At 41.0% G+C, this 22,477-nt stretch overlaps 1 protein-coding gene across 1 annotated transcript; it reads left to right on the top strand.

Annotated features, from left to right (window-relative positions):
• Nucleotides 1-1,622: 1,622 nt before the first annotated feature.
• On the top strand, nt 1,623-15,113 carry LOC306753946 (clustered mitochondria protein homolog; the record flags this gene model as incomplete). The annotated part of the gene is given in 29 exon segments (XM_079237859.1): nt 1,623-2,988; nt 3,634-3,791; nt 3,884-4,055; nt 4,721-4,861; nt 4,959-5,089; nt 5,206-5,360; nt 6,043-6,168; nt 6,408-6,555; nt 6,667-6,759; nt 7,036-7,254; nt 8,084-8,259; nt 8,367-8,676; nt 8,680-8,691; nt 8,793-8,898; nt 9,736-9,837; nt 9,929-10,029; nt 10,278-10,430; nt 10,927-10,989; nt 11,088-11,338; nt 11,505-11,589; nt 12,093-12,246; nt 13,054-13,193; nt 13,325-13,405; nt 13,553-13,678; nt 14,111-14,232; nt 14,451-14,544; nt 14,644-14,775; nt 14,862-14,935; nt 15,028-15,113. Coding segments are annotated over 29 exon segments (5,070 nt in total). The 3' UTR covers nt 15,107-15,113.
• Nucleotides 15,114-22,477: the final 7,364 nt, after the last annotated feature.

Genomic DNA, 22,477 nt, shown 5'->3' with positions numbered 1-22,477 from the left:
ACAAATGCACGTATAGTCACATTTAAGCAATTGGGGGAAAAGTATAAATACAAAGCATCCAATTTGAATTCACATAAAATACAAATAATACAAGGGAATAACTGTTATTCTGTGAAGTAACATTTTTAATTGATTGATTTATTGACCATCATGGGGAGATATTGAGTCTGACACAACCGACTGTATCGCTCACACGTGGTAGCGTTGGATGGTGTAACTTCTCCCCTAGCTAACGTCCCATTCTAGATCGTTCCCACAGTTGTCTTGGAGACTGTGCTCAGAATGTTAATTTTTTTTGCTGCAGCGCTGCCATGACAACAGCTGGGCTGCATTCAAGCGCTCATGGATGAAAGTGTGTGAAGAGGACCGGAGACGAGATGCTGGAGGCTTGTTCCCAGGACTTTGAGTTTGGGGAGACGTTTGCTGTGTCACAACTTAAGTATAGCTTTAAAATATAAAGAAGATCCAGACCTCCTGCTACTGCTCCGCTATTTATACGCCTCTTGCACGTGCACACATCCAAGCTTGATAGAGAGAGCATGGGCCGGTCTGAATACAGGAAGTTACATCATCATAGCAGAGAGGTCGCCCTCTTCTGGACTTGAATAGGTAGGCTACTAAGTGTTTGGACGTGCGTGTGTGTGTTTGTGTGTGCGTGTGTGTGTGTGTGTGTGTGTGTGTGTGTGTGTGTGTGTGTGTGTGTGTGTGTGTGTGTGTGTGTGTGTGTGAATAGAGGGCCTGCATGCTCTCTCCCGACTCCTCTCCGCCCATGAAGGGCAGACACACACACACACGCAAGACACAATTTGTGCAACGTGGTTTCACAGCAAGGACAGGGGAGCCTCCTGCTGTAGAGGACAGACTGGGAAACTCAGCTCTCTGATTTCAGCAGGATGACAGCAGAGGAGTCTGGATAAGATGACACAGACTGGCAGTCTCTCTCTCTCTCTCTCTCGTCTCTGGCTGGTAGGGTCCATAGATTGATTACACGAATGTCATGTTGACGCTGTGGTGTTATTCTTCTGTTGTTTGAGATACATGCACATTCTTTATGCTTCACCTTGTTCCCATGAGCTTGAATAAGGTGTGTTACTTTTATCAAAACTCATTCTAATTCAAATTAGAAGATTCTGCTGTTTTGATAAAGACACTTTTATGTAGCCAAATAACTGTAACTCTATACCCACTAAATTGTGCTCAATGTCCCCTCTCATCTGTGTTCCAGGATCCCCATACATCCAACATCAGTCCAGAGCCCATCTAATGAGATTTATTCACCAAGGTTTTCCAGTCCTTTCCTCTGTAAGGTGACACTACTGCAGGAACACTTCATAATCTCCCTGTCATCAGCTGTTGTCTAATCTCTAGGCTCTTAGCTGCTTGCATTTACACATGCCACACAAACAGACACACACACTTTTTATACTATGCAGCATCTAAAATTAAAAGTATATTAACACCAGGCAAAACCAAACTATAACTAATAGAACCGCTAGCTATTTTTTTAATTTTTATAATATATATATATTTATATATATATTATTTGTATGTATAAACACTGTGGTGTTTTCTTCCATAGGCCACCTGCAAACCCGCATTGCGGTTTCTTGCACAAAGGCACCATGGGAAACATAGTCCAGTGCTGTCACACACTGTCAAAATACTTTAAGTGTAAGGATACACCGGCCCAAGGTGAGGCGGAAAGATCCCCTCTGCTATCCAGCGAAGATAGTGAATGTGAATGGCTCAGCATGCCGGATGACTTGGAGGACGATCTGTTAACCCTCTCCTCCGGCGGCGGGAAAAACCCTGGCCTCGAACCAGAGCACTTCCTGTTTCCTGACATCATCCTAAGCAGCAACCTGGGAGGGGATGTGATTCTGGTGGAGCCAATGGTGTGTCTGCTGGTGTCTGAGGAGGAAGACGGAGCGAGGGTGGACGAGCCAAGAGATGAAGGACAAGAGAGTTTCAACAGGTGGAGAAACAAGTTGTTTTTGGAGGTTGAGACACAGACTGAAGTGGAGACACAGATTGGTACGGGGGTGCAGACTCAGACAGAGTCACAGGCAGACGTTCAGGCACAGACAGAAATACATGTGTGCAATAATCAGACTGTGGAGAGAGAAGTAAACACACTGAGAGATACTGGTAATAAAGAGATGGTTGTGGAAGAACATGAAATACTGAGACAGGAGGGTGTGCTCGTGGAGGCACAAACATCTCGAGACATAGTCACTAAAATGTCATCAGAGACACAAAAGAAAATGATAGACTCTGGAACCTGGGCTGACTTGGACGTTTTTAAGAAACAGACAGAGAGAAACAAACTGGCTTTCAGAGATTTGGACAAGAAAGCTGAACAGAAAGAACTGATAGCCCCCAATTCAACAAAGCGTATATTTAAAACCAAACAAAATACCAAGTTAATAGAGGAGTTGAACACTGATGAAGGGAACGTATTTAAGTTGCAACAGACAACTGATGCTCAGGAAAACACAGACTTTGTCCGGGTGGGCCCGACACAGGAGAATGTTACAAAATCAGAGAGCACTTCCGTGATGCCGACTGAACGCCACAACAATATGGACGAGGACATTGGGTCACTGAAGGAAGTTCAGCCGACAAAAAGCAGCATCAACAACACTAAAGTTGTGGAGAACTTTGACCCTGCTGAGTGTCGTGTAGACCTGACTCAACAGAGTCATCCGGATATTGAACAGTTGGAACAGAACCCTGTGGAGTCGGATCAGAATGTAAATGAAAAGGTCTGTGACATTATTCACACAAAAACAAACATGGATCTGTCCGAGGCCCACACAGATCAGTCAGATTTAAATGCTGGTCACATTCAGTGGCCTGACCCAGTGAAGAGAGAAGAGGACGACCACAACAAGACCGCTCCACCACATGAGGAGGAGGAAGAGGCCGGGATGAAGCAAGCCTTGTTTTTAGTCGACAAGCTGTTTGTGGCCGCACCACATGTTAAAGGTGAGTGGTTTTATTTTATTGTGTTTATCTTTGCTTTTATTTACAATGCAGTGTGTTTTCGACGGTGCACTTTGGTATTCAAACATTCTACCTGCAGCTCGTACAGATGACCATCACGCTTTGGAGGATAATTTTATTCTCAATTCAAATTGAAAAAGAAAATGGCTCAAGTCATATCTACTATTATTATATTTTAGTGGCCTACAGGATATACGGGCCATAATGAAATGTTAATAAGAAAAAGTCAACAGAAAAAATAAATTGGGTATTGAAATGGCAGATTGATATTGTGAAATGACCATTTGAAAAAGTGAAAAGCCAAATGCTAAATTTGGAATAATAAATGAACATGGGCAAACATAAAATAGAGGGTAGAAAAAAGCTAACATATTTAGTTTAACCTTTTCACATTGATTTCCTCTTCAATTAAATGTTTAAATTCATTTTTGTTACATTCAAGCTATTGTTGTTTTTCGTTTAAGGGATGAAAATTTAACCTTTCTTTTTTGAAGTTCTCTTTTAGTAATATTCATCACTTCAGTATATGATTTCCTTTTTCTTTTTTAACATTTAACTATCACCTTATTATCCTGCATTGAAATGTTTCATCCTCACGTTGTATTTAGTTTCTTCTGTTACCAACAGCGCCTCCAAGTCAAACTGAAGAAAGGCCTGAGGATGTTCGCCCACAGCAGTGTGACGCTGATGAAAAGAAACTCAGCATCAGGGACGTAATCGCTCTGCAGGAGACAGACTTTACTGTCCGAATTCAACCTCCTGGAAAAGAAAGTTTTGAGCTTCAGGTTCTCATGCTTTCTTTTGAATATACCTTTTTTAAAGATGTACATTCATGTTTTTTCGTAATCCCTCCAATCCGACTCTCGGCCATTCTCAGGTGTCAGGCCAGATGTTGGTAGCCGAGCTGCACCAGGTGCTGATGGAGCACGAGATCAGCTGCCATTGCACATGCTTCTCCTTCCAGGTGGGAGGCATTGCGCTCGACAGCCTCACAGAGCTGCGCTCCATCCAGGGCCTCCTGGACGGAGCGCTGATCAAGGTGGTGGAGGGTAACTGCCTCATCCTTTTCTTTCTTCTTTACAAGTTGTGTTTTAGTGATAAGTGTGTCGTCCACTTTGGAGTGCAACATTGTCAGCATCTGAGAGAGTCCGGTTTATTAGACTTCACATCATGTGGACCCGTATAACATGTTATCACAGGGAGGCCCTTTTTAGTATGAACTATGTTGACCTCTCATCAGACAGATGCTCTCTCTGTATGTCCCAAAACTGCAAAGACTCATGAGGCTGTGCAAACATGATGAAAATGCCGGTCCCTGTAGCGAAAGGGGTAGTGATTACGAGCACCATAGTCTTTTCAGAAAACCTCTAAATGTTACTGCATGACAAGCATTAAGAATAACTGTATCGAAATAGCCAATCTTCTCACTGATGGTCTTGTTTACTTATGTTGGTCATATAGAGCCATCCGTATTTAATGTATTGTTATCATTAGATCCTATACACAAGTTCTTCTCCACTTTATATCACTACCATTTATAGTCATTTTATACTGCACTAGTTAGTCTTCTATTGTCAATATATGTTTGTATACTGATTTATTTCTCTTCTTCCGTGAAATGCAACACAGCAATATATTTTTTCCTCCATTTGTCTTGTGCAAAATTGAATCAAACCCTTTAAAAGCGTCTTTTCTGGTCTTGTTGTTGTTGCAGATTCTTACACAGTGCGCGATGCTCGTCTTCATCTCAGACATGTTCGTGACCTTCTGAGGAGCCTTGACCCAGCAGATGCATACAACGGAGTGAACTGCAGCTCACTCTCTTACCTCACCTTTTACACTAGAGGAGACAAGGGTAATATTACTCTCTTATTATCTCCTCACTTCAGGTTTAGTCTGAGCATTTCCACCTGTAATTAGTCAACGTTTCTTCTCCATATTCACCCCTTCAGACAGTGACAGTGTGGGGAACAGGCAAGCTTCTGAAAAGCAGTCTGCCGACTGCAGCCCTCCAGAATACATCCTCCCTGGATGTAAGGACCGACCACTAACTCCACTGCATCCACTCAGAGATGACTGGAAGGTGAGCGATTAGATTTTGTAACCGCAAACACGATTGATTAGATATATAACATGCAATGAAACATGTACTAAGTTGTAGTGAAGCAACAGATGGATTTTATATAAGTATCATTACAGCCATTACAGTGCCTGCGGGTTCTGACCATGAGCAGCTGGAACCCTCCTCCAGGAAACAGGAAGATGCATGGGGACTTAATGTACCTCAATGTCCTGACTATGGAGGACAAAGAACTCAACATTACATCCTCTACTCGTGGCTTCTACCTCAACCAGTGAGTGTTGAGACATTTGTTTGCTAAACTATGAAAGTTGAAGAGTTTTTAGCTATGCTAGCAGCGTGGCTTGATGGATGGCAATGTCGGTCAGTCCACTACTTTTGTCCAGATTTAAATATGAAAAACTATTTGATTGATTGCCATGAAATTTGATACAGACATTTGTGGTGCCCGAAAGATGAGTTCTAATGATTTTGAGCTTTTCGTAACTTTTCCTCAGGTGCCACCAGTAAGTCTTCTCTTATCCTGAGAAATATATTTTTGGCTCTCAGGATTTGCAGACGATGTATCTGATCTTGACAACTACTGGATGAATAACCATGAAATTTGGTGCAGACGTTCATGTCATCATGAAACGTAATCACTTTGGTGAATTCACTTTTCATCTTGCGCAATCATCAGGTCAAAGTTGCAATTTGTCCAACACTTGCTTAATGAGGACCTACCTGTGCTCCTTTCAGGCATGTTAGCATTTAGCTCGAGGCACCACCGTGCTAAAGTACAGCCTCACAAAGCCGTCAGAAGGGCTGTAGACTCTCAGTCTCTCTCTCATGTTGTATTTAAGTATTTATTCGAGTACCAGCGCCCACATAGAGCAGTTAACCAACAACAATAATGTACGCTGAGGACAGTAGAAACGTACCTGTATTCAAATTGTGCTGTGCTCTGACTGCTCCAGGTCAACTACCTTCAACTTCAACCCTAAACCTGCACTTCCCAAAATCCTTTGCCACTCTCTAGTTGAGCTGCTGAGTCAAGTCAGCCCTGTTTTCAGGAAAACCTTCAGTGCCCTGCAGAAGAAGAGGTGAGCTTTGCTAATCAAGCTGGAACTAAATGCTAAAACAAGATCAAGTGACGTGTAACATAACTATTAATATCAATATAATATGTAGATGGGAATACAGTAATAGCAGTCGTCTACATTTCTAGAGTTGGAGGTTTGATGGTACAAGACAATAAAAAATAACAATTAAAACAGATATCCTCAGTTCTATAAACGCTGTACTAATACAATATTTTTCTCTGTCACTTGCTGTGAACCAGAGTCCAGCAACACCCTTATGAGCAGATCGCAGCACCTTTCCAGGTGTTCACCTGGATCGCCCGTCATGGAGACCACACCCTCGACTGTGTCAGAGCGGAGGAGACGCACACCAGTCGCATGGGCCAGGACGAGCAAACAGCTGGGCAGGTTACAGACATCAAATGTGCATGTATATGCACTTACAGGTTTCATGGAACATCTGATGCTCAGTGTTAGGGATGCTGATGCTGATATGTAGGCTGTGTGTTATGACCACAGAGTCGGGACTGGAATGAGGAGCTGCAGGGATGCAGGGAACTCGCTAGGACCTCACTTCAGGAGCGCCTGCACAGAGAGAGGAGCATATTCAAGGTGAGGGGCCACAGATTTCTAAACATCTCCTTTCCATCTGATTAGTGATTAGAGAAGCAAACTTGTGACTGTGTGAGCATCACTAAAGCAGGATCCAGGCCTACAGATGTTTAAGATCTCTTTCTCCTCATTAACTTCCTCTACACACTGTTCAGTGTTTTAATTAATTCCCTGAGATTATTCCTTCCTCTTCCTGCTCTAGGATGAGATTGTGTTGCTCTTTATTCAACACAAGGAAGAGAAAATGTTAACCAAGATTTTAATCTCTCCATCCAGACAAACAGTGACTTTGTTACCGCTGCAACACGAGGTGCTGTAGCCGTTATCGACGGTAACGTCATGCCGTTAAACCCTGGGGAGGCACCTCACATGCAGATGTTTATCTGGAACAACCTGTTCTTCAGCCTTGGGTTCGACATATCTGAGCACTACAGCCCGCTAGGGGGCAACACTGCTGCTCATTCTGCTGCCATCTGTGACCTGAGAGGAGCACAAGTAGGTCCTCACAGCAATACCTGCATAAGTTGTGAAGCCTTTGGGATGCATTTACTGTTTAATCTCTTTGTTCCTGACAGGACTGTATTACACCCAGTTCTGTAAGGGGACAATGACGTGGATGTTAACGGGGGAAAACAATATTCAATAGTCAAACACAAAAAGTTGTCCTGTTTTATATTTTCACTTTCAAATATACTGATTGTAATCTAATCCATTCACTCATAAACACTGGGTCACAACCCACAGGTGGGTTGCTGGAGATTTTATTCGATTTTATTCGGGTCACCAAATTAATTTCTTCCCTATATTTTATTCAACGTTCATATCTGCAGTATGGTGGCTCATGAGGGAGCTTGAATTGTTTGTGTTGTTCTGATAATTGTAGCCTACTTATATCATTTAATCTAATATGAAAAGCTAACATTCTGTTTGTTTGTTTGTTTAATTAAGTAATAGGCTATTCACACTGCCTAAGTGCATTAATTTGGTCTCATTGATGTAGTATTTAATATGTGAATATGTTTTCAATAACACATGCGTAAAACAAATTTCTGAATTATTTCAACGTATACAGTATATCTCTTCAAAATGTCTTGTTTGCCTATCTAAAATAATATGAGGTGACGTGTAAATGGCAGTAAAAATGGTCAGGAATATTAATTCATGCACAAATTGGCTCTTCTTACAATTCATAGATAGGGCCTGTTGTTAATTGGTTTTCAATGGTTTGTATTGTTTTGGTATTTTGCTCCCAAACAATGGGAAACAATGATTTAATCCCTTCATGTTCTTGCCATCAATATATAAATATGTTGCTCTGCTCCAGGCGTACGCATCTGTAGACGTAGAGGGTCTTCACACACTTGGGACGGCTGTGGTGGATTATCGTGGCATCCGTGTTATCGCGCAGACCATTGTTCCTGGGATACTGGAGAAAAATCAGCAGCAGAGTGTTGTCTATGGTTCTAATGATTATGGAAAAACTGTTTTTACTCACCCCAGGTAATGCAACTCACAAAAAACAATAACGTGTTATGTTTTATATCTTTTTAGCATAATAAAGTGTACATTTAAACATGCAACCTTTCATTTTCTCAACATTACTCCAGGTTTCTGGAGCTCCTGGATAAAACCAGTGAACCACTAAGAATCCAACGTCACCAGGTGCTCGACCACAGCAACAGCCCAGTGGAGCTTTGCTCTGGCATCGAGACTAAAGGGATCCTGGGTAATGACGGAAGACCTTACATTTTGGACCTCCTCCGAACCTTCCCCCCTGACCTTAACTTCCAGTTCTCAGAGACAGAGGAGAGTGGGGAGGTGCCGAAGGAGTGCCAGATCTTTGGTTACCCACGGCGGCACCATCACAGCCTGGCCAGCCTGAGACCAGAGCTGATAGAGGCCTTCGTCCAGCACAGGTGAGATAGAGGAGATGTGGACTCAAATGCAGCTGCCATGGAAAAGGATGAACTGAGCTTTGAAAATGAAGCATCTCATTCTCATCCCTCTAGACTTGTGTTTTCTGTTGCAGGAAGGAACTTTATCTCAAGATTGTGTCCCAGGATCTCATCCAAACAGAAGAACACGATAAAGCCATGGAGCAGAGAATTGAGGATACAGCCACATCTGGTGCTGATAAGGGTGAATAAGACCAGCTAAATGACGTGAAATGATAAACCAGGAGAAATTGTGTTACCAGAAAGTTAAATCATGCTGAAAACCGAGTGAGAAGGTACAAAATTAGCCAAACAAACTATATACAGCAATAACACGTGTGAGGAAGTGAATTCATGACTGTCAACAACAGTTGAGAAAACAATGTCATCACAGGGTCCATTTAGTTGATGTTCTTAAGCTTTCAATCACATCACATGATCTTCATCAGCAGATGGAGTTTGCTCAGTTGTCTTTAATTATAAAAGTTGAAATATTCAGTTTTCTAAGTACTTATCATCCATGTTGGCTTCAAAGCTGAATTTAGAAGTTCATCCCCGGTGGTGAAATTTAACTTAGTACATTTGCTCTTGTGTTTTACTTTTACGCTCTATCTTTTTGCCTCGCTACATTTTCCTGACTCCTATAGTTAATATTTATTTAGCAAATTAAGATTTTACATACACATTTTCAATTGAGTTCTTAAAACGTGATTCTTTGTTATAAATTAAACTACCCAACGGTGTTAAAAATTAATTTCTCCTTAGGCTATATAATATATAATAGTCATTCTGCAGCACAATTAATTTTCATACTTTAAGTATACATTTCTTTTGATAATAATTATATTGTTTTTGTACTTAAGTAAATATTTTGAATGCAGTGCTTGTACCTTTTAATTGAGTGTTCTGTGGTTTTCCAGTAAGACATCACAAATAGATCTTCTAAATATTCATTGTTAACTAATGATTGAGGCCAAGGAAAGTGGTGTGGATAGATTGATTGTGTGTCGATTATTAATGCATCCATGTGTTACTTTTGTAGAATTTCAGAGAAGAAATGTGATAATGAAAGCCTGCGAGGCTGTTGGATCAGTGAGTGACTCCTGCTTCGACATCCGCTTCAACCCTGATGTTTGCTCTACGGGTATTGAACCCACTTGAGCGCAGACACACATACAGTCATGTTTATAAAGTTAAAAAAAACTATCAGATTGAACTATGTGTCTTTGCTGCAGGTGTTTGTTTCCCCTCTGAGTGTGTTGAGGAGGTTCAGAGGCAGCGGCAGTTGTTATGGGATGTGGCTGCTTTTTTACTGTCCGATCAGATTCCGGCAGTGGTGAGTGGCGTGTGGAGCAAAAACGTTCAGATGAAATCCAACATACTATCTAATATACTGATATATATTGCGTGTGTGTGTGTGTGTGTGTGTGTGTGTGTGTGTGTGTGTGTGTGTGTGTGTGTCTGTGTGTGTGTGTGTGTGTGTGTGTGTGTGTGTGTGTGTGTGTGTGTCTGTGTGTGTGTGTGTGTGTGTGTGTGTGTGTGTCTGTGTGTGTGTGTGTGTGTGTGTGTGTGTGTGTGTGGTAGCTGAGGGACTGTCTCGACCACTCAGCAGTGCCAATGGATGGAGCAACCCTGACCTCAGTGCTACATCAGCGGGGTGTGAACGTGCGGTACCTGTGCACCCTACTGAGGGAGCTGGACAGGGTGGAGGACAAAGAAAGACTCAGCCACATACAGGTACTTGATACAGCTATTATTACCCTCAATACCTGTATGTATCATAGACGCTTACCTCTTGCTTTTGAGTTTACTTTTAGATTGACTTCCACTACATCACTTGAATCACATTTTTCTCAGTTAGGTATGGCCTGACTTGAGTGGCAGATCTCTACATTGTGTTCAAGGCAGAAGATGAGGATGTACTGAAGATATTATTATTATTATTATTATTATTATTATTATTATTATAACTGCACAATTGTTTTCCTGTCCTTGACTCTTGAGGTCCACTTTCCATCTCAACTCAATCTTAAGATCAAAGATTTTATTTCTAAAGTTCTTGGTCAAGGGCTGAAGTTATCTCTGATTGCTGTCCTTCATATTATGATAGAATATAATACAACTTTATCTTTTATATAACATGAAAGAAACACTATGAAATAAAGGATGCCAACTATCTGTTAGGATGCTAAAATCCTCCTGATCACATAACTGATCAAATGTTCCCTCACAGAGAATTTCTATGAGTGAAGTCATCATCAGAAGTGCAAAACACATCTTCAGGACGTATCTACAGGTGCAGTGCTCAAATAATGTTAATGAGTACAATATTAAAATAGCATTTTGCAATCTATCATGCATTTTCTAATATCCACACATGTTATTTTCTCCCAGGACGTGGAACCTGCAGCTTTCTCAGTTGCTGTCAGTCACTTTCTAAACTGCCTCCTGAGCTCCTCCTCCTCCTGCTTCGCAGACTTCTGCTCCGATGAGCTTATCTCTCGCCGCAGGAGTCGACGGCGACGGAGCAACGGGAGCCGAGTCGCCTTGTTGACAGACAGTGTGTGGGCTAGACTGACCCCCAGCGAGCTGTGGGGCCGGATCAGGACTGAGGCCGGAGATTATTACCACTACACGATAGACAGGTGTGTGTGTGTGTGTGTGTGTGTGTGTGTGTGTGTGTGTGTGTGTGTGTGTGTGTGTGTGTGTGTGTGTGTGTGTGTGTGTGTGTGTGTGTGTGTGTGTGTGTGTGTGTGTGTGTGGTTGAATATGTGCAACAGGATTTTACCCTGCCAACCTCTCTGTGTCCAGTGAAAGTATAGATGAAGTAATAAAAAAGCACAACCTTCAAAGGATCTCACTCCTGAGAGAGATGGCCATCAAGACGGGCATCCAGGTCAGACATCTTGTGCCTCTTCACAATATATTTACCAATGGAATTTAATTAAGTCTGTGTGTGTTAAGGGGAGACACACCAGGTGAATATGCTAAAAAAATAAGATAACTAATAATTATCACCATGAAATGTCCTTAGTTGATTACATTAAGACCATTATTTTGTAGGTTTTCTGAAATGTTATGTTTAAATATGCAAAAGATGCATTATCTAATTCTAACTTTAGACAAATTTAGAAGAAATCTAAATGCATGTTTGATGTTTTTTTTCCACTTGTTATATTGACGTGTTATAGATGCAAAATAGCCCACAATCTCAAACGCATGGGGTATCTCACCTTATAGCTGCACTAATTGTTGCTTCTTCTGTGTTTGCTAAAGTCCAACAAGCTCTTAAAAAATTAAAGTATTTCCAGCATTGACTTTGGGCTGCCAAAATGCAACGTTATCTCATAAATCTTTAAAATACAGCTGTTTTCATGGTTCCCTTTTCTCTGTATTTAGGTGCAGCTGAGGGAGTATGTGTTTGAGTCTCGACACAGGCCAGTGTTTGCTGAGGAAGATGTTGTCAACATGTTCCCTGTGGTCAAACATCTCAAACCTACAGCAACAGACGCCACACGGCTTGTGCGACACGCACAGGTGGCAGTACAGCAAGGTGAGACACAGACACAAAAACATACACTTTAAATGCAGCATGTATTTACATTTAGGGAAGCATGGCAGCCTTGTCTGGGACTTCAAGTGACTTACCATTAATTGAAGGCTCTGGGTGGATCCTGGACGCCTCCCATTAGAAGTTTTCCAGGCACGTCCAACTGGTCAGAGACCCTGGGGAAGACCCAGGACACGCTGGAGGGATTATATCTCCCAGCTGGCCTGAGGACGCCTCAGGATCCCCCAGAATGAGCTTGAAAATGTTGCGGGTGAGAGGGAAGACTGGGTCAGCCTGCTGTGCCTGCTGCCACCGCGACCTGACCCCGTTCAAGCGGATGAAAATGGATGGATGGGTGGATGAAGGGCCCATATAGAAAAGTGTCACAGCACGAAATACATCGTTAACAGCTACACAGGCACTGTGAGGGATGTGCAACAAAATGTTTTCCACAAGCATCAGTACACAGTAGTATCACATTATTTAGCGTATAACATGCACACACTTGGCAGAAATGTCATACTTAATACAATTCATGAGGTCATGTTTTTGATGCAAGCGGTAAAGTTAACACATATTTTACATTTAAGTGGTCTATATCTTAAGAGCACAACAACATACATGGGCATTGTGGAATAACTGTGAATTAATGGCCGTGTTTTGTTTTGCATTTTAAAATCATGTTTCTGGATGAGAGAAAAAATATTTTAAAATTCGCTATACTTACATTTCTTCGGACACTGCCAAACAACAGGATTTGGTGTACTTCATGTTTTTTGTCCATTAATAGTGTTTTATGTTTGATTTCAGGGCTTCTCAAAGATGGCCATGAATTGATCAGCCAGGCCCTGACTCTGTTCAGCAGCGTATGTGGTGTCCTGCACGAGGACGTGTGCATGTGCCTGCGTCTCCTGGGACGGATCTGCTACATCCTGGGGGAGTATGGAGATGTAAATATGCATTACAATTAATTTCTACCATGAGCTTTTACCTAGTGTGGTTCCAGACTTCTGAATCATTACCCACACCAATTTGTGAGCTTTCATAAAGTAATGCTCCCTCATTTCTCCGTGTTTCACAGGCCCTCAGCCACCAGGAAAAGGCTGTGATGAATAGTGAGAGAATACAAGGTATCGACCATCCACAGACCATACAAGACTATGTGAGTTCCTTTACCTTTGTATTGATCCACAAACAGATTGGTGGTTCATTACGTGGAACCCTGTTGTTCTTTTACAAACGCCTTACTTAACTCTGTCATATTTCACTTGCGACTTCACATGGAAGCATTCTCTTATGTGTGATTCAGACTTACTTGGCCCTGTACTGCTTTGCTGGTGGACGGCATTCGACCTCCCTTCAGCTTCTGTATCGCACGCGGTACCTCACCCTGCTTGTGAGTGGAGAAGACCATCCACAAGTCGCACTGCTGGATGTAAGTGACCTCACAGCAAAGTGTTGCTCTCTTTCTTTCTACTTTATTTAGCACAATAATATATGTCTATCTTATCTTCCTACTTTGGAAATCAAAGCTAGTTTGAAACCACTCCATAGTCTGTGCTTCACGGTATTTTGAGGATTTGGTTAGTTAAGAAAATAACCCAAGATAAAGTGGTGACTCAAATCCTTATAATAAAAAAAATGCAACAAAATAGTTAGGAAGAAACAAATTATCATTTTGTTTTGCACTTTTACAAACTCAGAAAAGTGAACAGTAGATTTGTTTAAGTTTATGTGACTGTCTACCTTGCCACATAATAAAGAAAACACTGAACGCAACGCTGAGAAAGTTACTTGATAACTCAATGGTATTTCAGAAACCAGACAAGGCTTCTGTTAATGTCCCTGTTGTGCTCCACTACATTAGAGCATGCTGGGTCTAGTGCTTCATGGCCTGATGGAGTATGAGCTTTCCCTGAAGTTCCTAAAGAATGCCTTAACGTCAACTTCAAAATACCACGGTGCCACTTCCCTGAAACATGCACAAAGGTAAGACAGGTGGTCGTCCCGTTCCTCTGTTTTCTTACTTCAGAAGCAGTCAGAAAGATTGCATTAGATAAAAATTACAAACGATCTGAGAAAATTAGACATGCTATAAAATACTGGTTTCTGTGATTGTCCTATTCATATACAGTTCCCTTCCTTAATTTTCTTTACATCAAAGTTTTCATTACTTCACTGCATGTCTCTATCTATCTTCTGTGCAGCCACCATCTGCTTGCCACTGTGTACGAGAGTAAAGGAGAATTTCGATCAGCTCTGCAACACGAAAAAGAGGCTTTTTCAATATATAAGAGCCAGGTACGCTTTAAAATGCTAGAATGCCATGGTTTCTGTTGTTATATTTATGTCATGTACTCATCATTTTAACTGAGAGACTTAATTGTTGGACACATATAGGTTGGGGAGAACCATGACAGTACGAAGGAAAGCTCAGAGTACCTAAAGAGCCTCACTCAGCAGGCTGTGGTTCTTCAGAAAGCCATCAACCACATCTACAGTAACACACCTGTCTGTGTTCCACCTTCAAAGGTTTGTACAGTTTTGTCGCACACGAACACATGCATGCAAGCACATCCGGTTGTGTGATAATATATTTAATCTGTGTTGCTCTCTAGTTTCCCACACCCAGCTTTCCCACAATCCTTCAGCAGCTCAACCTGACATGTGGAATAATTCTCATTACACTCAGGTGAACACTGAAAAAGTCCCACATGGAATCCAAAATAACCACTAATTTGTTGGTGGTGATGTTCATCTCACCTTTTACGTCTTTCTCTGTAGTGCAAAAGAATTTGCAGACCTGAGGACTGAAATGAAAGGAAAGGAAAAAGTTCAATGGGAGAACTGGAAAAAGACTTAAGAACTGCAGACAACAACCCTGAAGTATGGACCAAAGGGACGAAAGCATCAGTCAAACTCCTGAAAATGGCTGCGGACAATGAGTAACAATGGCAATTGGAAACCTGGCAAATTGATGCTGTTAACAAGTTCATAATATGTTGAACAAAGCCAAGACACAAACAGATGCAGCACTCTCCTTTTGGACGAGGAGTTTGTTCTGTGTGGAGGAGAGAAGAGCCTTATGACTCAGCTCTTGAAATACAGTATGTGGGATGGATGTATGAATATCATACAGAAACTCTTTTCCTTTTATCAGACAAATGAATAAACCCTCCACACCAAATCAAATTATACTGCTAGATGAATAGACAAGCACAGTACGTTAGGCCTACTTCTACTGAGAAAAAAAACACAGCAACAGTGTATTCAAATTTCTTAGATTTTGAAATGACGTGCTGTCATCTTGCAGTCCCCTGTGTGTCCACTGGGCTTCACAATTGTGCCATGGACACTTCTCACAACATGATGTTCCTAAATTAATCTCTAATTGTTTTGGATGTGTATTAGCTGTCCATTATTGTTTAATCCATGTTGTTGTCATTAATATCCAGGTGACTGTAGAGAAACATCCAGGAATCTTATATTTTCATTCTACAAGAAAAAGTCATATTAATGGTATCTAAATGCTCCCTAAACTGGAAATGGGAGCATTACACTTGACAACAATGTATTGTTGTCAAGTTACTTTTTGTTGAGTTGGTCCACTGGCACCAAATTACTCAGTTGTTCAGGGGGATGAGTGGTCGTCCCGCAACCACAAGGTAGCCGGCTCGATCCCCAGTCCCCCCATATCTCACATGTTGAAGTGTCCCTGAGCAAGACACCCAAACAGGGATGGGTCAAATGCAGAGAAGAATTTCCCCAAGGGGATTAATAAAGGATACTTTCTTTCTTTCTTCTTCTTTTAAATAACTGCTATTTTAATACATGGTTTACAACTATTTATCTGTAAATGTACAAAGATAGTACATTTTAAATGTGTTGGCAGTTTTGTTATAGTTTCTTGGGAGTTATTCCAATATTCACCATCAATAGAGCTTAATGATTTGTCTCAAATCAGAGACATTTTCACAACAGGTTGTCCCGTCGCTGCTCATCTCAGTGAGAAACTTGTTGACAATAAAATGTGCTCGAATTAAAACTTGGCTGTACATAACAATAAAGAAACATCCTGAAAACCAAATGTATGGTGTATGTTCCCTTTAATTCCAAGAGCGAACGAAGAGCACGCTGCGCGCCTCCGCTCAACTTTACGTGCGCGCAGCCGATATCCAATCGCGACCGTTAGCTGCGGCCGAATGCGGTGGTACCAAGGAGGAGAACAATCTGACCGACCGTGCCGGGTGATGTGAAAAGTCACAATATCACATCAAAACCAGGGATCGCAGTCGCATGCTTAGACCTGTCAATGGGATATGAGAATGACTATTCGTCAAAGGGTAAGTTAGTGTTGTTCTACACACGTCTACAGTTTAGTTTTGCCACTTAGAAAGACTTGTTATATTTGACGACGGACTGCCTGCAGTCTCTGCGCTTTCCCGTTCCGATCTCAAAATGGCGGAGAGGCCGACAGCTAAGCTAAGCTAAGCTAAGCTAAGTGGCAAAGTTGGCATTCACAAGAGCATCGATTAAAAAAAACTGAACGTCAAGATAATGTAGTTATTATTTAACTACGCTGAACGTGGTCTTCATCTCAAACCCAGCTCGGTGCTTCCCGGTTAATGTGTGACGTGTAGGTTAACGCTACCACTTGTTGTGAGCCCAACTGAACATTTGGCGTGAGACGTTAGCGACGTCTATTTATGGAAGTACTCTCTAACGTGGTGTGTTAGCCGGCGAAGCTAACGGAGGGACTGGCAGCCTGCTGCCGGTTTTTATTGCCCCGTGCGAATATTATGATGTTGCCAGAAAATGCATGATTTCAATGCTCAATTTTTTTATTTGAGAGGTTGGCCGTGTTTGTTGTGGAAATCTACGTGTGTGTACGAATGACGTTTTACTATAACAGTGATGTTGTCTTAACGTTACTGTGGAAGAGCAGCTAATAGCCTGATAACCAAACTTGGGTTACATATTCTGTCCCATCTGGTAACAAATAACTGTTATTTTATGTCCAGTATGGGACTGTGTTGCTCAGCTAGTTTGCATACTTGTTGTCCCAGACCAACGCCCTTCGTGTGTTTTGGTCGCGTGGCTGTGGTATAAATCTAGTCTGCTCAAACTGACAGCTACGTTGTCGTGCTAAGCTAACATTAGCTTGAAAGGGCGTTGCTGAGCCATTGCTGCAACTTTGCCCTTGTGGCCATAGAAGCCTGGAAAGACGTCACTCGGGCCAGATATTTTCAACCGAGTAACGTTGCTGTTCTCTAAACAATATTAAAGCAAATTTGGGTTATTTTCACGAATACTTCAAACTCCCTAAAGGCAATATGACCGTAGGTTTGAGAAATCCCAATCAGGGCGGAGACTAAAAAGGGACCAGAAATACTGATAATCAACAAAGCATTACAGATTTCAAGGGAGATGTCTTCAACTGTCTGAGCTGCATTTCACTACATAATTGAATGCCCTAGTAATTGCCCACTAGCTGCTATTGCATGGCATTACATGTGAGGGTCTGCGTCTGTAGAAAAGGTTATGAGCCTCTCTCAGGATGTTATGATATGTTTGAACTCCTCCTGTCATCCTGTATTACAACTTATTCCTTTTCTCCTTTTGTATGAAAAGCTCTTCACTTATTAAAGTACAATACTTATTAATTAAGTGGACAATCAAAGATTGCTGGTATTGTGTTTTGCCATTCTGTCAAACTTGTTTTGATATCCTATCAGTCCTAAATATTGGACTGTTGGCATTGATAACACGTGTGCTACGTTTTAGATAAAGGTTGAGTAACTTGTGTGTTTTTATTGTAGGGGAATAGACTCGTATTGTAAGAAATCCTGCTATGGAGAGAGAGACACCACTGATTAATACAACTGTAATGATGTAGTGTAGGCTGCCAGTTTTAAGTGAAAACATAATTTGCCTTGAGGTTTGATTTGTAATCAAACATTGCCTTGTGGTTCAGTTTGTCAGCAGGGACTTGTTTAGCCTGAAGGTCACCCATAAGGAGGGGCATTGTACAACAGCTTGACACAAACAAAGCATGATGACTGAAGCTGTACATTTCCCCAGAATGTAGGCCTGTGGTGGGTTTCCTTGCCTTTTTGGTTCTGTTCGATTAACATTTTTGATAGACTAAATTAATTATTAAAATGTATAATTGGTATTTGTTGTTGACTAAGTGTCCATCTGAAGGAAGGCAGAAAGTAACTCTTCACAGATTACCATCATGATCAAAAATCATGGCGGGGTGCCCTGTAGATGAAGTCAAATTGTCCTCATGTCATACAAGGATCACACCATTTACATTTACAAATTCATTCCTACATAGTTTTAGAGAATGCTGCATTCATATCAAGATTTAGAAAGTGTTGTTTATTTGGAAAAGAGGTCAAGTATGAGTCACATCATATAGTCGTAGTCTGATATTGTAGCCTAATGGGAGCTTAGTCAGGTCATCTGTTTTATCTTTTTTATATTTCACAAGAAGACATGTTATGATAATATTTGGTAGTTCTTGAGAGAAGCAGAACGACATTCAAGTTGTTATATCCGTGTGTGATTATGAGTAATTGCAGAAATATGTGAGTCTGCTCCATCTTTTAATGGCATCTCAATATTCTTCGGTGGCAGGTAAAAGAAATGTGGTCATCATGCTGCCTCTGCTTTCATGGGCCTCTACATAGACACGTGTACCTGACATCTACACCTGACTCTGATCCAGATGCGAGTCCTTAACTATTGGGTATCTGCTGGTGCTATGTCTGATCTGATACCCATATTTACCTAAATTATGATTAAATATGTATTTGATAGCAGAAGTTTGTTAGAGTAACGTTATACAATAATCATAATATCACAATATAAACAGAGAGCTGATTTGACAATGGTTAGTAATCACTTGTCCCTAGTTTGTAAATTTATTCCAAGCCATCTAACATCTGCAACTTACCTGAGTAATATAACGCTACCTATTCCCCTCTGTTTTGTTTACAATTTCAGCTTGGTCATGGTACCACACCTGTAGGCGGTTCAATTCAGTATCTTGCTGAAGGATACTTCCCTTTGTATTATGACTGCAATAGATATCAAACAGGGGTCCTTTAGTCGTGGGGTATACTCTTCCTTCCACTACGCAATCATTGTATAGCTGGTCTATTATGGAAACACTTGTCAGACACTTAAAAAAAATACATTTGCATGTATTTGAACCACGGATTAATGAAAGTGTGAAATAAAGTTTTACTGGCTGTTGTTTTGGGCTGATATTCAGTTAAAATATGCGATGTTATAATGTTAGACTGAACAACAAATCCTTGTTGAGATTGACCAGAGGAGAGCTAGTAAGGCTGGCAGCACCACTAACATGCAGAGGTTTTATTCAGCTACATTATGATGCGTTCAAGCTTTGGTCGTTGAAAATGAGTATTGGGCAAAGGAAAATCACAGCAATATAAAATATATATTAGAGATGAACCTGTTTAACTTCCACAAGCTCTAAGCAGTTTATAATACATTATTAATAATTACTAATGATGTTTTTTTTTTTAATCAATCAAATTACAATCTTGTATTTCTTAATCATTTTAATTGTATATTTTTATGAAGGAAAAGAAAAACCATTGATGACTATTAAAAAAAGTAAAGGGATAACATTTAGAGTTTTCGACTGTTTACACTGACTTCAGAGCAGTTGAAATGATTTTTTTTCTCATGATACATAAGGCGTGTTGAATTTAGTAGGCTAGTCTGTTATTTCAGTGTGACATATTTTAGGTACATTTAGGTATTGAATCTGACTCTGGCAGATCCCCATTGATAAAGGATTCTCATTGGGATCGGGACCTTTTAGACCAGGGGTGTCAAACTCATGTTAGTGAAGGGGCCGCATGCTGCCCAATTTGATCTCAAGTGGGCCGGACTAGTAAAATCACAGCATATTAACGCATACATAATGACAATATTTCTCTATGTTTAAATCATTGGTGAAGGTTTTTGGATGATAAACCCTATTTTAAGGTATTTTTACAATAAACTAGAAACATAAAGACCAAAAATTCAGACATCAGCCCACTGTTTACCTGCCTGGGCTCTCCTCTGCAGATTCCCTCGCAGTTGAGCAATATTTATAGTAATGTCAGTGGTCTGATGAATTCTGACTCTGGGTCAACGTATAGCGTGCCCTAGGGCTGGGCGGTATGGCCAAAAATTCATATCATGGTATTTTGTAAGATTCTGGCGGTTTCACGGTATATCACGGCATTTTTTTTTCCAAATAAACACATTAATTTATTGACGTTGAAAAGGACCGTCACCGCGGGCCAGACTGGACCCCCTGGCGGGCCGGATCCGGCCCGCGGGCCGTATGTTTGACACCCCTGTTTTAGACTAATTATTAATGACCAGGGTCGTTCTTTGAGCATGGGCCTGTTATCTGTTAAAATGTTAACTAAAACAGACTTGCCATGTTATTTCCCGATATGACCGTTTTCAAAACCAACTTTCAAATGAATAACACTTCTTTTTGTTGATTGGTCAAATTTAAGTTAAATTGGTTATAAATTACTTCAATAGGCATTTAGTTCAAGAATAGTTAGCAATCATTTTCTATAAACAGTCTTTCATGGCCGAACTCCTGACCACTTATCTTCATACTAACTTAATACTGAAATAATAAAGCTTATCTAGAGGTTGAAGTCCTAAGGCAAAATATCTTTATCACTAGTATCCCCCCTACGTTACTACCTTTTTGATAAGCATGACACATAGAGGACCTTGAACACTTCCTCTTTATTTATGACTCTGATCATGTTCCCACTGTGTTCCCACTGAGCCTAGATAACTACATTTGCCTTTCGATGCAATAACTGGAGGACTTTTGCGAGACTTTTCTTACTTTTTCACTGGCTGAAACCAGGCCTCATACGGCCACTTGTTTATTCATGTGTTCCTATTTATAACATTTATCTTATACAATTGCTGGTGAAGCTCAACAGTCTCAGACGGGTGCAGAAGCTACAGAGATTGTCTTGGTTATATAATAGTTTGGAGGTTGGTCTATTTAGCCCAAAAAATTATTAGCTTTGTCTTGTCTGCTCAGAGCGCTCATCATGTAGGAAAGAAGAGTTCTTTCTAGGACACATCAAACGTCCCTGGGTAAATATTGTCTGCTGTTGTCTGCTGTGGCTGCAGTTCTTTTACGGAAGACAAATACTCAACTGCTCATCTATAAAATAGAAATATATGCAGAAAACAGAAGTGGCAACTTTCACAGATGAGGAAACAGACAAGAACAATGCACCAGACAATAATTTTGACGAGTCCTGTTAGCCACTGTCCCAGACCTTCCTTACATTGCACTGGCAGCTATATGGGTCTGGTCTAACCACTAAGCAGCTTAGTGCTATTGCCACAACAGCACTAAGGTACCAGCAGTGTTGAAGCTCAGGAAGTAAATAGTCTCAAGAGCTTCACAATCACCAAGTGGTGTTTTTTCAATTTGTCATTGGTGCTGATGATCTGGGCTCTTCTATTACAATGGTCACATTGTACCAAAATGGGTATTAAAAACGTTCCAACAGCCAGGCGTTCAGATCAGGTGTGCAGAAAGAAGAGTCCAGTTTTTAAGTTGCAGAACGAATATTTTTTCTTAGTATTAATTATATTGTATTAATGTGAATAGTAAATTGGTGTAATGTAGTGAAGTTAGTGGCAGCATTGAAGGTTCTGAAGTGAAATAGCCCCCCAAGATGTTTTCCCCACTTCCCTTTCCATTGTTTAATTAAACATTTTACTCACTGATTTCTCCTTATATCATTGTGTGTGTGTATGTGTGAGTGAGTGTGAGATTTAACAAGGCTTAGGCAGAGAGGCAACGTAGGGAAGTATGTATATACATGTGTGTATGCTCTATGTATTGTGTTTTGCTGGCCATCCGTTATTGTTTTTTTAACCACTTTTCCATTCTTTTTTTCATCAGGTGATGAATTGTTGAGTAAGATTGGGGCTGCTGAATACTCGTGGAGCCTTGACTCAACAGTTGATTGACAGCAGCATCTCCAGTTCACCTCCCTCTTCGTGGCACTCTTTTCAACACCTCAGAGTCTCTGAAGGAAGAACATCATTGAGGGATCAGACGCCTCCCCACCGCACACTTCCCAGCCAGAGTTCCCCAGAACACCACCTCAACCTCACCTCCCCCAAGAGGGAGAGAACAGCAGCCACC

Source organism: Taurulus bubalis (assembly GCF_910589615.1).
Source record: "Taurulus bubalis genome assembly, chromosome: 2".
NCBI classification, from domain to species: Eukaryota; Metazoa; Chordata; class Actinopteri; order Perciformes; family Cottidae; genus Taurulus; species Taurulus bubalis.
This window is presented reverse-complemented; position numbering and strand designations above follow the sequence as displayed.